The sequence below is a fragment of the Acomys russatus genome, chromosome 2 (assembly GCF_903995435.1).
Source record: "Acomys russatus chromosome 2, mAcoRus1.1, whole genome shotgun sequence".
NCBI classification, from domain to species: domain Eukaryota; kingdom Metazoa; phylum Chordata; class Mammalia; order Rodentia; family Muridae; genus Acomys; species Acomys russatus.
The window spans coordinates 60,143,172-60,157,522 of record NC_067138.1 but is presented as its reverse complement, the minus strand read 5'-3'; the positions used below and the strand labels follow the sequence as shown (position 1 = coordinate 60,157,522).

The window sequence follows — 14,351 nt, the reverse complement described above, 5'->3', positions numbered from 1 at the left end:
ACGGGGAGCTGTTCAACCAGCCAGTGAGTTTCCAGCCTCCCATCTCAATCCCAGTTTTTCCAGAGATGTGTACTATGCCAGACTGACACATCCTCCTTAGTGTCCTGACATCATTCATGCAAAGTTGAAGTGCTACTTAAACTTCTTGCATTTCCAGCATGCCCTCTGGCTTCTAGAAATCTGTGGAAATCACTCAGGTGTCTTGTATTACAATACCATTACAGAATAGTGCTGACAAGCCGATAGAGAGTTAAAACTCAATCCTCAGAGGCCTGCCTCCTGGTCCTTCCATCACTCATTAACCTTATTACAACTTTCTTTCCTTTCTGTTTCTTTCTGTTTTGAGGTTTTGTTGAAGATATTCCTGAAGACTCTTTCCAAGTTCCCACTGCAAAAAAAATGGCCAAGCTGACAGCTACTCCTCTCAGTGCACTTGCTGATGAGCCTGTGCACATCCGAATCACAGGCCTGGCCCCCTCTCAGGTGGTGAGCCTCCAGGCATCACTGAAAGATGAGAAAGGGAACCTGTTTGCCTCTCAGGCCTTCTACAGGGCCAATGAAGTGGGGGAGGTGGATCTGGAGCGTGATCCCTCACTTGGAGGAGACTATGTGGGCATCCACCCCATGGGTCTTTTCTGGTCCTTGAAACCTGAAAAACCATTGGGTAGACTGATGAAAAAAGATGTGATGAATAGCCCCTACCAAGTCCACTTACAACTTTGCCATCCATCCTTACCAGTAAAAGGTATAGTTGCAAGTCCTCCTATGGATAGTCTGATTTTGGAAAGGTGGTATGTGGCACCTGGTGTCACGAGGATCCAGGTAAAGGAAGGTCGACTCCGGGGAGCCCTGTTTCTGCCTCCAGGTGAGTAGAATCACTCTGGTTATTGTCATCATTGTTTCCCTGTGTTTGGGATGCCTTGAGCCTCTAGAAATTCAGCTTGGAGGTGGGAATGTATAACTCTCACCATCCTGCTATGAATCCAAGTTAATTTTGGCTCAGAATAAGAAATAGATGATATTCTACTTTAGTTCAAGTTTCATCCCCACCGTTATGGAACTTGACTAAGGCCATGACTACTTAGAGTTTGTGAGATCACTACATTGTGAGATTTCTGATGAGTCAGATGTAGGTTAAGCTTAGTTCATTAAAGCCTGACTAAGCGAAGACTCTCAGGCAGATGCTGTCAGGAGCTGTATCATGTTGACATTCAGTTTAAGTAGTATTGTGGTTTTGCTATAACACACTTGTTTAAAATCGTTTCAATATTTTTAGTCTCAGGAGTTAAAATATAGAACACTTCATTGTGCTTAGGGCCAAAGAGATAGCAATAAGTTTTGTTTCTTTAGTATCACACTCTGTTAAAAATATATATTGATCCAGGCCTTCTGCCTCAGGCTGATATGCTGGCACCAGGTGTGTTGTTTGCTATCTTTTGAGATATTGGATATGTAGAGTCTCTTGCATCAAATTATCTTCTGGGACACAAAGGAGGGATGAAATACATTTGGTCACAGAGAGGTTGAAATAGGTATCAAAACATTTCAGGTCCTTCACTGTTCCCTTTTTGCCAGCTGTCAGAAGATACAAACTCATCTTTATTAGTGTAGTTTCTAAACCAAGCTACACTGTGTCATCTCATTTCTTTTCTCAAACTAAAAGGAAACACAGCCAGTTAAGAACTCCTTGGTGCCCCTTCCTACGAAGACAACGTTTAAATGGACACAACTAAGCATCCTTTTCTAAGATCAGGTTTTCAAGACAGGAACATTTATGATAACTACTGTGTGCTTCCTTCAGTGGTTGGGCTCTGGTTTATTTTAGAAATATGCTGCCTACACAGAGTGAGTGTGACTGACACTCTGACATCTTCTTCTTTCACTGTACTCTAGGCTGAGAGGAATGGAACTTAAATGGAAGAGCTCCTCAGATGGGAGCTTTTCTCGAGAGCTTCATGAGTGGATAGCATGGTACAACAGAGAAGAGAAGGATTTTTGGCTTTTTTTTTTTTTACCCTAGTGCCTGGCATTAGCCCTGAGACTTAGGCATGTAAGGCAAGTGCTCCAAAACTGAGCTACTGAGTTGTATCTCGTCCATGACATTTTAGCCAGTGTAACCATTAAGGACACCCTTAAGTCATGAACTTTACTTATACAGAGAGAACCTTTGTCTAAATAGTCCCTGTGAGGGCAACACCGTCAGGAACATGAAGGTCTTGAACTTAAAAGTTGTACCTCTCCTAGTTGGCCTTTGAAGAGAGCCTGCATCAATCTGAAGCACTTCTCACAGGAAAGCATGTGTAAACAGAGATAACATGGTGTGTATCTAATTGTATGACCTAGATTTCCTAGAGCTCATTTGTATCCCTTTTATTGGTTAAGAAGTCCTGGCACAATTTTGTGGGTCTCCTCTTCCCTGAGGGCCTGTTGGTCACCAGCCCATGAAGGCAGGAGGAGCAGAACATGAGGCACAAAGCTCTGAAGGACATGAGTATAATGGAAAATGACCACTCTGGGAACCACTTCAGGGAGCTAGTTCAACTTTGTTCTGGGAGAACAAAGCCTTAGTCCTTAAGGAGTGGGTAGGAGAAGCTCCCAGAATAGGTGTATGTAATGGGTTGAAATTATGCACTTCAGCCGGGCATGGTGGCGCACGTCTTTAATCCCAGCACACGGGAGGCAGAGGCAGGCAGATCTCTATGAGTTCGAGGCCAGGCTGGTCTACAAAGAGAATCCAGGACAGTCAAGGCTAACACAGAGAGACCCTGTCTGGGGGGAAAAAAAAAAGAAAATATGCACTTCAAAGGTGCTTTATTTGCATTTGGCAGCTTGTTTCAATCATATGACCAGGAGCACAGTACCTAATTATCCTATACGTATAGGGAGGGGAGAGCTAGCAGGGAACTGTGCCAAAGTCCATAAGTCAAATGTGGATGGGGTTATCTATGACTAAAAACACTCTTCATATGAAGTCAGACAGAGAGTAGGAGGCCCTGCTGAGGAGAGGGAGTCCTTCATCTAAAGCAGAGTTCAGAATGGCTATCTGGACTTGAAGGACTGTGACCTCAAACAGCAAGATCCTTCCAACACAATTTTTATGAGTTTTCTTACTCAAAGCCTCTGGGAAATGAACCCTATTCTGGGCTTCAAGACTTAAATGTGGGGAGGAATGGGAGGATACAAGGGATGGGATAAACATTGTGATGTAACAAGAATAAATTAATAAAAAAAGAAAAAGAAAAAAACAAATAATAAAAAAGAAGAAACAAACAAACAAACAAAAGACTTAAATGTGTCAATGAACATGACTTCTAATAAAATCACTAGAAGTTATGTTCCATTATACTTGACTAGACTTTACTTCCCAGACACAAGGCTGAACATTTGAATGTTCTGAGAATTTATGCATTAAACCCAAGATTCAATTCTTCCTGTTGGCTTTCACGTTCTTCCTGTTGGCTTAATAGTCTTCGTGTCTTTCCCTGTTTCTTTTCTTATGTGACTTGTCTTATGCTGCTCTGTTCCAGGAGAAGGTCCTTTCCCGGGGGTCATTGACCTGTTTGGGGGCTGTGGTGGACTGATTGAGTTCCGGGCCAGTCTACTGGCAAGTCACGGCTTTGCAACTTTTGCTCTGGCTTACTGGGGCTATGATGACCTGCCCTCTCACCTGGAGACAATAGATTTGGAGTATTTTGAAGAAGGTGTAGAGTTTCTCCTGCGACATCCTAAGGTAATTTTAGGCTTATCAATATGATTTTGTCCTGTAACTTGCCTTAACTTTGAAGTGTGATTCTACCAAGGGTATAGTTTGTGCTATAAAAAACAGTAGTCTTTCACTTGTTCTAATTTGGATATTCCATTTCTAATTAGTGAGTAGGGCTTCTACCCCAACCCAGTATTTGTGTGTGTGTAGAAGACAGAGGTGAGCCTTTGGTGTTGTTCTTCAGGGGTCATCCATCTTATGTTTTTGAACAGAGTTTCTCAGAGGGGCCTGTGGATTGCTCATTAGGATAAGCTGACTAGCCAGTGAGCCCCCAAGGGTCCTCATGTGTCCATCTCCACAAGACTGAGCTTATAAGCAAGCCAGCTTGCCTGAATTCTTTATATAAGTTCTGGGAATATCGCTTATGTCCTCATACTTGCATGGCAAAAACTTACCTGACTAAGCCCTTCCCACAGCCCCAGAAGTTGTTGGATGTATGTACATCTATAAACAAACAACTAGGGAATATGTTTCTCAGAAGCAGAGTTTGGGTCGTTGATCTCCAGCATTCTAAACCATGAGAAAAAAAACAACCCAAACCAAACAACAGCAACAAATGCCTAATGTTGGCATCTAGCCAACCATCAGCCACTTTTTGGGGGAAATGTAGAGTTCTTGATCGAGAGGAATACATTGATATTTTTGAAATTCTCTGGCCCTGTCCCCCATTGCACAAAACAGCTGTGTTTCAGGCATTAAGTCAACACATTAGCATCTTAAATCTTAAGGAAGAAAAAAAAAAAAAAGAAGAGCAAAGAACACAGACTTTGGCCGGGCGTGGTGGCACACTCCTTTAATGCCAGCACTTGTGAGGCAGAGGCAGGTGGATGGATCACTGTGAGCCAGGCCAGCTTACTTTCGCCTCTCTCTGTAGGCATTCATCTGCAGTGAGGTTTACCCATCACCTGTTCCCTGACTCATGCTATTCACAATAACACACTCACTTTGTTAATTTTCCTGACGTCATTGATTTTTGTTGGTTTTGCTTGTTTGTTCTGTGGTGACTAGGGCTTACTGCATGATAGGGAATGGCTTCGCTACAGTCCTATATTTCTAGTCCTGGCATGGTAATTCTTGAAGGCATTTAAAACTCAGAACCAAGCCTAATGCTGAATCCCACATATCTACAGTAAAGCCTGGTTTTAAAAAATCCTGGGTTCCACAACTCTAGCTACTTGACATATAAGCATTTGGGTGGGTGAGTTCCTTTAAAACATTTTTTTTTTTTTTTTTACTTGCCTGTTACTTTTTCTTGTTTGTTTGAAGTTGTAGATTTCCTAACGAAAGACTAACATCTCAGCCGGGCAGTGGTGGCACAGGCCTTTAATCCCAGCACTCAGGAGGCAGAGGCAGGTAGATCTCTGTGAGTTCGAGGCCAGCCTGGTCTACAAAGTGAGTCCAGGACAGCCAAGGCTGTACAAAGAGAAGTCCTGTCTCGAAAAACCAAAGGAAAAACAACGACAACAACAAAAACTAACATCTCATTTTCCTTGTTTTTAGGTCCTGGGTCCAGGTGTTGGCATCTTGTCTGTGTGTCTTGGAGCAGAGATTGGACTCTCTATGGCTATTAACCTAAAACAAGTAAAAGCCTCTGTACTTATAAATGGGCCTAATTTTGTTACTGACAGTCCTCATGTATACCATGGTCAGGTCAACCAGGCCGCACCCAGCAATGTAGAATTTACAACCACCAATGCCTTGGGACATGTAGAGTTTTATCGAGTCTTTGAGGAAACTGCAGATAAGGATAGCAAATACTGTCTTCCTATTGAACAAGCTCAAGGACATTTCCTTTTTGTGGTGGGAGAGGATGATAAGAATCTCAACAGCAAAATGCATGCTGATCAAGCCACAGCACAGCTGGTGAAGAGTGGGAAGAGGAATTGGACTCTGCTGTCTTACCCTGGGGCAGGTCACCTGATTGAGCCTCCCTATTCCCCACTGTGCAAAGTCTCCAGGATGCCCTATTTGGCCCCAAACATCAACTGGGGAGGAGAAGTTATCCTACATGCGGCAGCACAGGAGCATTCTTGGAAAGAGATACAGACATTTCTCAAGAAACATCTCAGTCCAGATTTAGGAAGTCAGCTCTGAGCGGCTTTGATTCTGTTACTGGGAAGTAGAGCTATGCATCTCCTGACCAGCACCTCTCACCTTCCACGGAGGAATGTCTTTGAATGAAGAAGGAAGGTACCGTTAGAAAATGCAGGACAGCTGCGAGTGATGGTGCCTTGACTTTGTAAGGGAAAAATGTTTTCCCTGTAATGAAATGTCACATGGTGATAGCCCTATGTCTGTATAAGTGAAATCCTAGGCGTATCTTTCCTAAAATTTTCATCATCAGAGCAATTTTCTGTAATGATAATTATCAAGGAAATTATCAGTGATAAGCCACAGAATACATTGGTTTATAAAAGAAACACAAAAAAAATTATATATTGTCACTAATTTCTTAAAACTTACATTAAATATTCTTGGATCATTCTCGTTGTCACTGGAAATCTAAAGACGGGTGTTTTAAGGCATTGTGAAAGCATCGAGCCAGTTTACAAACGTTAATTTAGGAAATGTTAGCACAATCACTTTTGCTTCTAAACATTGACAGCCTGTCCACATTCTCTGTAATAAGAGAGGAGCAATCTGAGATCTACAGACAAGCAGCTAAGGGAAGCACTCGTGGTGATGAGCACTGTGGCCCTCGGGGTTAGGGGTTAGCAGTTGGTTTCTGTAAAGAACTATACTGCGAATAATTTCAACTTTGTCCTCTGTAAGGTTTCTGCTGGTATGCCGCACTCTGCTAGGATAACGGGAAGCATGGAATGCAGACGATGGTGTCTGCATCCCAGTTAAATGTTTAACCACATATACAGACATTTACAATTAAGAATTTTGTGTTGGAAATAGTAATTTTCTTTCAAACTTTTCTAGCACTTGCAAATGTAAACCATTGTGAATACATGGGCAGCGAGCCGGGCGGTGGTGGCGCACACCTTGAATCCCAGCACTCAGGAGGCAGAGGCAGGCAGATCATTATGAGTTCGAGGCCAGCCTGGTCTACAAAGTGAGTCCAGGACAGTCAAGGCTAACACTGAGAAACCTTGTCTCGAAAAAACAAACAAACAAACAAAAATATGGGCAGCACAAAAATAAGCTGAAGGCTCACAAGACATAAACTCTAGAGCATTCCAAATGGCCATTGGCTTCTCTAAGGACCAATCAGGGCACGAAAATTCCTGAGCTACTAAGTCTCGGTGGGTAGAAGTAGAGGGTAACTGGTGGTAACGAGGGGAAGACAGACTTGTACAAATATCCTTCAGATCAGGTATGAGGCATGATGGGAAACCAGTAAAAAACTAGCATAGCCACATAAGGACACTCCTCCTGTATCTGCCTGAACACTTCTACTTCTGTTTGCTCTGTGATAGTTCTTCTGTTTAGATTTAAAAAAAAAGTTTTTTTCCTATCTGTTCAGGGTGAGATTGCCCTTTCCTCTCTCTCTGGTAAAAGTGGTCAAAACACCTCAACTTGATTATAATAACCATGTAGTTGCAATGACAGAGCCTTCCAGCACCATGTTATATAATGCTTCCCAAAGCAGATATAATTTTATTGCTTCCAGTTTGGGGATACAGGAAGAAAGTCTCTGCTTATAATGTATAATGTTGGCATTTATTCTGGTGTATATAACCTTAAATTATATTCTTTAAAAAATGTCTCTTAAAAATAATTAAGTTTCTCCTTTCAGAATCACTGGAATGTAATGGAATAGATCCTCGGATAACAAGATATTGTTCTGTACAAAATGGCTAGCTATTTTAGAATAATAACCAGTTCTCTTAACTCCCTGCCGGCCTTTCTCCCAGTTTCAGGCCCAGCCCCTTCAAACATTCCTCTCAACTGTTCCTCTCTCAGTCCCCAACCATTGTGTTTAAATAATCCCTTCTCTGTTTTCTCAAAACAAGCAGCTCCAAACGGTAATAGCTGGTCTAGCCTATCTGCTCAGCTCAGCTTCTCCTGGCTCAACAGGCTCCTAACAATATCTTCTGCAACAACGGCTTCCTCTTCTCAGACTTCTAGCCCAATCCCTTTCTCAGCCTCAGCCAACTTTTCATAACCTATCTTGTTCCCAGAAATCTGAGAGGCAACTAAACACTGAAGGTCATAGGGCCAAGCACTTCTAATACCTAAGAATTCTTAAAGGGCCAGTGGACTAGCAACTGGGGATCCTATAAACAGTCAGACATACAAGATAAATCACACTGCAGTTACAAGTAGTATTGCTTGTACATTTTTTTTCTCTTTGTTAAGATTTATAATTGTGTTAGTCATTTTTTTTTTTTTTTTTTTTTTTTTTTTTTTTTTTTTTTTTTGGTCAGTGTAATGTAACTCAATCAAACAAACAACAAAGAACAAATATATTTGCCTCACAATTTCAGAGGTTTGTGTTTTGTTTTTGTTTTTTTGAGACAGGGTTTCTCTGTGTAGCCTTGGTTGCCCTGGACTTGCTTCTTAGACCAGGCTGGCCTCGAACTCACAGTGATCCACCTGCCTCTGCCTCCAGAGTGCTGGGATTAAAGACATGTGCCACCACGCTCGGCTCCCAGTGACTATCTTAAATCAACCAAGACCTCAGGTTTTTGTTTTGTTTTGTTTCTTTTTTTAACTTGGAACTTTCCGCCTTCGTAGGAGACTGGAAGCCATTGGGGTAGGGCAATAGTTTGTAGGTTTTTCTTAGTTCCTCGTAGGGAGGGATAGGTGGGGCAGCCTGTGGCAGTGGAATTTTACAGACTTTGGCCTACTTAATTTTAATGGAGAGTCTTAGGTCTCATCTGGTTTCTTCAACATCTAGTCCTTGGGAACCATAAGTCAAAATTAAGTATCACTTACATAGCTTTTGGTCATGGTATTTTATCACAGCAACAAAACAGTAATTAATGAGAAGTCTATCTCAGCCTGTATGTTAGCACAGTGGTTTCCCTTGCTTTGTTTTGTTTTCTAATTTTTATTTTTTATTTTTTTATATTCTCACTTCTTAAACATGTGACCTCCACTGTGATCCCCTCCAATGTCCTCTCTTCCTCAATGAGAGCACCTTCTCGTGCAATGGTTGCTTCCTAGCACTTTCCCTTATTACCCTGTTATAAAGTGTGTCCAGCACCTAAAGAACACTCTGTGTGTCTCTTCTGAATTTATTTCAACAGAGAACAGAAGTATTATGGAACAGAGGGAAAGCAAGGTCAACATTCTGGTAACAATTCGAATTTCTACAGCCACCAGAGAGCAACATTTCTCCAAATTATATAGCATAAAAACATAATGACAAAAATAAAGATATATGCTCAGAATTATTTATTTATTTATTTATATGTTTTTTTTTTCTAGACAGAGTTTCTCTCTGTAGCCCTGCTGTCCTGGACTCAATTTGTAGACCAGGCTGGCCCTCAGACTCACAGAGATCTGCCTCCCAAGTGCTGGGACTAAAGGCGTGAGTCGCCACCACCACATGTGGCAGAATTTTATTTTAATAGAATAAAAATTTGGTGAAAATCTGAGTTATAACAACATAATCTGTGAGTTTACTAACATAGGCTGGGGGGGGAAGTGTGTGAATGTATGACATGTAGTAAGGCAGGTGTCAGTTTAAGTACATCATTATGTCAGGAGCATGTGACAGAGGTTGCCTCGTGAGAAAAGAAGGAGGAGGGGGAAGATGGAAGAAGAGGAGGAGAAGGAAGAGGAAAAGAAGAAGAAAAAGGAGGCAGAGAAGGGAAAGAAGAAAAGGAGGAAGAGAAGGAAGAGGAAGAGAAGAAGAAGAAGAAGAAGAAGAAGAAGAAGAAGAAGAAGAAGAAGAAGAAGAAGGGAAATAAAAAGATGAATGAATGAATGAATGAATGAATGAGGCGAAGGATATAGACAGATACATCTTTAATGGCATGCCCCCAATGACCCACTCCCTGAAATAGAGCACACTGACTGTTCTCTACCAGTACTTCCTAACATTATCAATTCTTTTTGTTTTGTTTTGTTCTGTTCTGTTTTGGTTTTGAGACAGGGTCTCTCTGTGTTAGCCTTGGCTGTCCTGGACTCACTTTGTAGACCAGGCTGGCCTTGAACGAATAGTGATCCACCTGCCCCTGCCTCCCAAGTGTTGAGATTAAAGGCGTGCACCACCACGCCTGGCATATTATCAGTTCTTTAAAGAATTAATTCAGTCAGTATTGTGAAGATCATTAATAAAAGACCAGAAATCCCAAATGGAAAGTACTCTTCCTGAGTAGCTCTCTGTAAAGGAATGGACTAGCACAGCATTGAAGCCTCACGAATGAGTGGCCCCTCTGACCAGAGCTGCCCTTACTTAAATATTTGCCAAAGATTGTGGAAAAATAGCTGGAAATTACAGCCACAGTGTACATATTAGCTCACACTAGCCTTCCCAAATGCTTACACTGAGCAATCTGGACTGCCCTCATTCACAAAGATTGAATTACAAACCAGGAAAGTGTTGTAACCTGCTTAAATTCTATAAGCCCTTCCACTGAGACCTACTTTAGTTCCTAGCATGATTGTAGCTCCTCTGTTAACACCAGCTCTTAGCATATCAGAAACCATTTTGACTTCAAGTCTCCATTTTGATTATAAGGTGAAATCAAGTTCTCAGGCCCTACATGCCTGAAACCATGAAGGTTCAATGCTTACTGTTTAAAATAAAACAACAGATGATAAATGCATGTTCTGCTTGGGTTAAAGATAAATGAAGTTTTACTAGAGTTAAGGCCACAACTGAAACATTGTGCTATGTTCCTTATTCCCAGAGAGCTGGAAAGCCCCCAAGAGCTCTCTTACCCTAAATCCTAGCCAATCAGCTTAAAATTAGTTGTTTAGCCTCCTGGTTACGTTGTGCTCAGAACAAAATAGATTCTTCTTGTATTTAGGTAATCAAAATCATGTAATGCTGCCCTCCTCTTTGCTTCCCACCTGGTTACGTGGTTGTTACGTAGTTACAGTTTTTCTTATAAAAAATCTGCCTTGGAAGCCGGGCATGATGGTGCTCGCCTTTAATCCCAGCACTCTGGAGGCAGAGGCAGGTGGATCGCTGTGAGTTCGAAGCCAGCATGGTCTACAAAGCAAGTCCAGGACAGCCAGGGCTATACAGAGAAACGTCTTGAAAAACCAACCAACCAACCAACCAACCAAAACACACACACACACACACACACACACACACACACACACACACACACACACACACACTGTGGCCCTGACTGATCAGCTCTTGTTACCAATGTCACAGTCTGAGCTTACAGGCTGTGGCCCTGACCTCTCAGTTCTTGCTTAGCGTTCAAATAAACTTCCCTCAATCTGAGTCTGGTGTTCGAGTGGTCACTATGTGTTATTCTTGAACCCTAACAGAAAGTGGGTGTAAAAATAAGATTACTCTACTTGAACAAGTGCTTTTCTAAAGTGCAAGCACTCATTTCCTTATGTCCAGCCTGCTGAGCCATTGCAGTGTAATCAATATCTCAGAGGCTGTTCTGTTGCTATGAAGGGACACCGTAACCATGGTGACTCTTTTTGTTCTTGTTTGTTTGTGACCATTCCTTTCGGGATAAAATTCCCTTCAAATATTCTGGCAGCCAAATTCCCAGTTTGAGTAACATGGCAAGCATGCTTTGTGCTAACTGTGCATTTATAATTAGGGGACACCTTTCCTTGTTTACCTGTATGTGACACTTGCTCTAAAATATTGTTTCAAGTTTATTTTTTAAACAATATTTTTATTGATTCATTGGGAATTTTACACCATGTGCCCTGATCATACTCACTCCCCAGGCCTCCCCAGTCTGTCCATCCCTGCACCTTCCCTCTAAATTAAAATAACTAAAAATTAAAATAATAAATAGAATTTAGAAAAACCAAATCTACTTTGTGTGTTCTATATACTCGCTGGAGCATGGTCAAACTCTCAGTGGCCTTCCCCTTAAATAGAACAGACTCCTTCCCCTCCATACCCTGCCAGAAGCTATCAGTGGTGAAGAGCTATACTTCAGCATCCTTACCATACTTTTTAAAAAGAGTTTTCTTCAATGGCTTCCCTGTTTAGGGTGTTACTCATTGGGGGGAGGGGAACTAGGGCATTGTCACAGAAGCCTTCCATGTCTTTTTCTCTGCTATGTGTCTGCATTCATTAATATAACCGCAATTTCCGATAACAGCACAATTCATGAATGTAGGCCCCAGTTGCAGTAAGACCTTGGATTCAGACAAGGCCCTTGCAGGCAGCACAGACCTGGACATCACCATGGCCTCAGACGGCTTCACAGACCACTCAAACCAGTATGATGCCCAGCAGCATTTGCCACAGACATCAATGTGGCTTCAGGCTGCAGCCCAGACCACAGACATCCACATGGCCCTTTGTGGTAACATGGGTCACAGATAACAATATAGCCCCCAGCCTCATCAGGAACACAGACCCAGACATAGTGATGTAGGATTAAAGTTATTGTGTAATCCGAATGCTGATTTCTTCACCTCCCCCTACCCACAGTATCTGTTGCAATCCTCATTCTAAGAATCTCCTGTCTCAATCAATGTTGTATAAACACTGCTCTCCAATTGTCCCCAATAAAGCAGCTTTCAGCCAATCACTGAGCAGGGGGAGAGAATAGGGTTGGACTTCCTGCCAGCCAGGAGCGGATGAAAAAGAGAAGAAAGCAGGGGATTCAGTTAAGGGCAGATGTAAAGGAGGGACCAGGAGAGAAGGAGAGAGAGAGAGAGAGAGAGAGAGAGAGAGAGAGAGAGAGAGAGAGAGAGAGAGAGAGAAAGAGAGAGAAAGAGAGAGAGAGAGCACTCAGCAAGAAAAGCTACAAAGCACAAGCATCTCTGGGATGTACGCTGGGAGGAAACCACATTAGCTTAGAGGGTTAAGAATAGATTAATAACTGCTTAGTACGTGTGCTGTGAAGCTTGTTAAAATAATATAATAGAGTCTCAATTATTTGTGTGACAGCTGAGTTAAGGGAGCAACTGAGAAACAAACACAGTTTTATAAAAATAACTTTAGCATAGCACTCAGCAGCACAGACTGCCAACATCAACATGGCTCCAGATGCCCACACTAGCCACCCACATCAGCTTGGCTCTCAGCTCAAGCAAAGCTCACTGGCATCAATATGGCTTTGGTATAAACCACAAACATCCTATGGACTTAGGTGGTATCATGGGCTATGAACATCAACTCAGTCCCCCAGCCTTACCAGGACCATTGATCCACATATGGCTCTCAGTGGCAGCAGAGATATCAGCATGGCCCCAGGCAGCTGCATCTCCCACTCCTTCAACAGGCCTCTGGACTGAAGCATATCCCTCAGGCATCAACAAGGCACTGACCATGGATATCTACATGGTCCTGGGTAGTATCAAGGGGCACAGACATCAACATGGCCTCCAGCAGTATGAGGACCACTGATCCACTAATGGCCCTCAGCAGGAGCACAGACCATTGGCCTCAAAGTAGCCTTAGGTGGCTACACAGGCTACTTGCACCAACATGGCCTCCCTGAGACAGGAAAGCCCAAGGACATCACCACAGATTCAGCCTGTGGCATGGACCTACATGGGTCTCAGGTTTTGTCATGGCCTGAAGTGGCAGTATGGACCACAGATACCACATGGCCTCTGTTGGCATCATGGTCCATGGTGGTACTTCAAGGAGGTTCAGTCCAGAAAGTGAACCATTCCTCTTCTAGGGCATCCATCATATGTGGTGCTAGGGGTGGGGGTGGGGGAGGGTTCTGAGTCTGCATCTGCATCAGCTCCAGCCTGCTACACAGCACCTCAATGACCCTACTGGGCAATGACAACAAGTTGACTTTAGCCCGCTCTCATACCTGTCACTGCTGATGTGTCTCCAGTTCCACCTCGCCACAGCACGTACACCGCTCCATTCTTCCATCTTTGCCCCCTCTCCATCACATATTCATTCATCCTAATGGCACCTGCCATCCGTGCTGCCAAGTAGAGCAGTCTGGTCGTCTTCCAAAGCGTGTTTTTAAAAAGCTTATTCTTCTCTCATATACTATATCCAGACCACAGTTTCCTCTTTTTCCTCTCCTCCCTTTATTTCTCTCTTTTTAAAAATTTTTTTAAATTTAAATTTATTATAATGTATTCAGATTACATCCCAATTGTTATCCCCTTGCTTGTATCTTCCCATTCCCACCATCCCTCCTTCTTTTGCCCTTTCCCCCTCCCCTAGACCTCTGACAGAGGGGACCTCCTCCCCAGCCAAATGACCACAGCCTATCAGGTCTCATCCAGACAGCCTGCTTCCCCTTCCTCTGTGTGCTGCTGCTGGGCCTTCCCATTAAGGGGAAGTGATCAAATTATGCCTAGTGCCACCTTTCCACCTCCCTTCTCTCTGTGTTTCCCTTCAGAAAAGGGCAGGCCTCCCAGGGATTCCCCAACAAACATGACATGTCAAGTTATAACACGACTACTACTCGTACTGAGGCTGGATGAAGAAACTCGGTAGGAGGAAAAGGGTCCTCAAAGCAGGCAAAGGAGTCAGAGCCAACCCCAGTTCCCA

At 42.9% G+C, this 14,351-nt stretch overlaps 1 protein-coding gene across 1 annotated transcript; it reads left to right on the top strand.

The window, feature by feature from the left end:
- Window positions 1–273: 273 nt before the first annotated feature.
- LOC127203175 (bile acid-CoA:amino acid N-acyltransferase-like) lies at window positions 274–6,043 on the top strand. Its single transcript, XM_051161977.1, has 3 exons — window positions 274–865; window positions 3,528–3,730; window positions 5,264–6,043. The coding sequence occupies exons 1-3, from the start codon at window positions 400–402 to the stop codon at window positions 5,855–5,857; spliced, it is 1,263 nt and encodes a 420-aa protein (XP_051017934.1). The 5' UTR covers window positions 274–399; the 3' UTR covers window positions 5,858–6,043.
- Window positions 6,044–14,351: the final 8,308 nt, after the last annotated feature.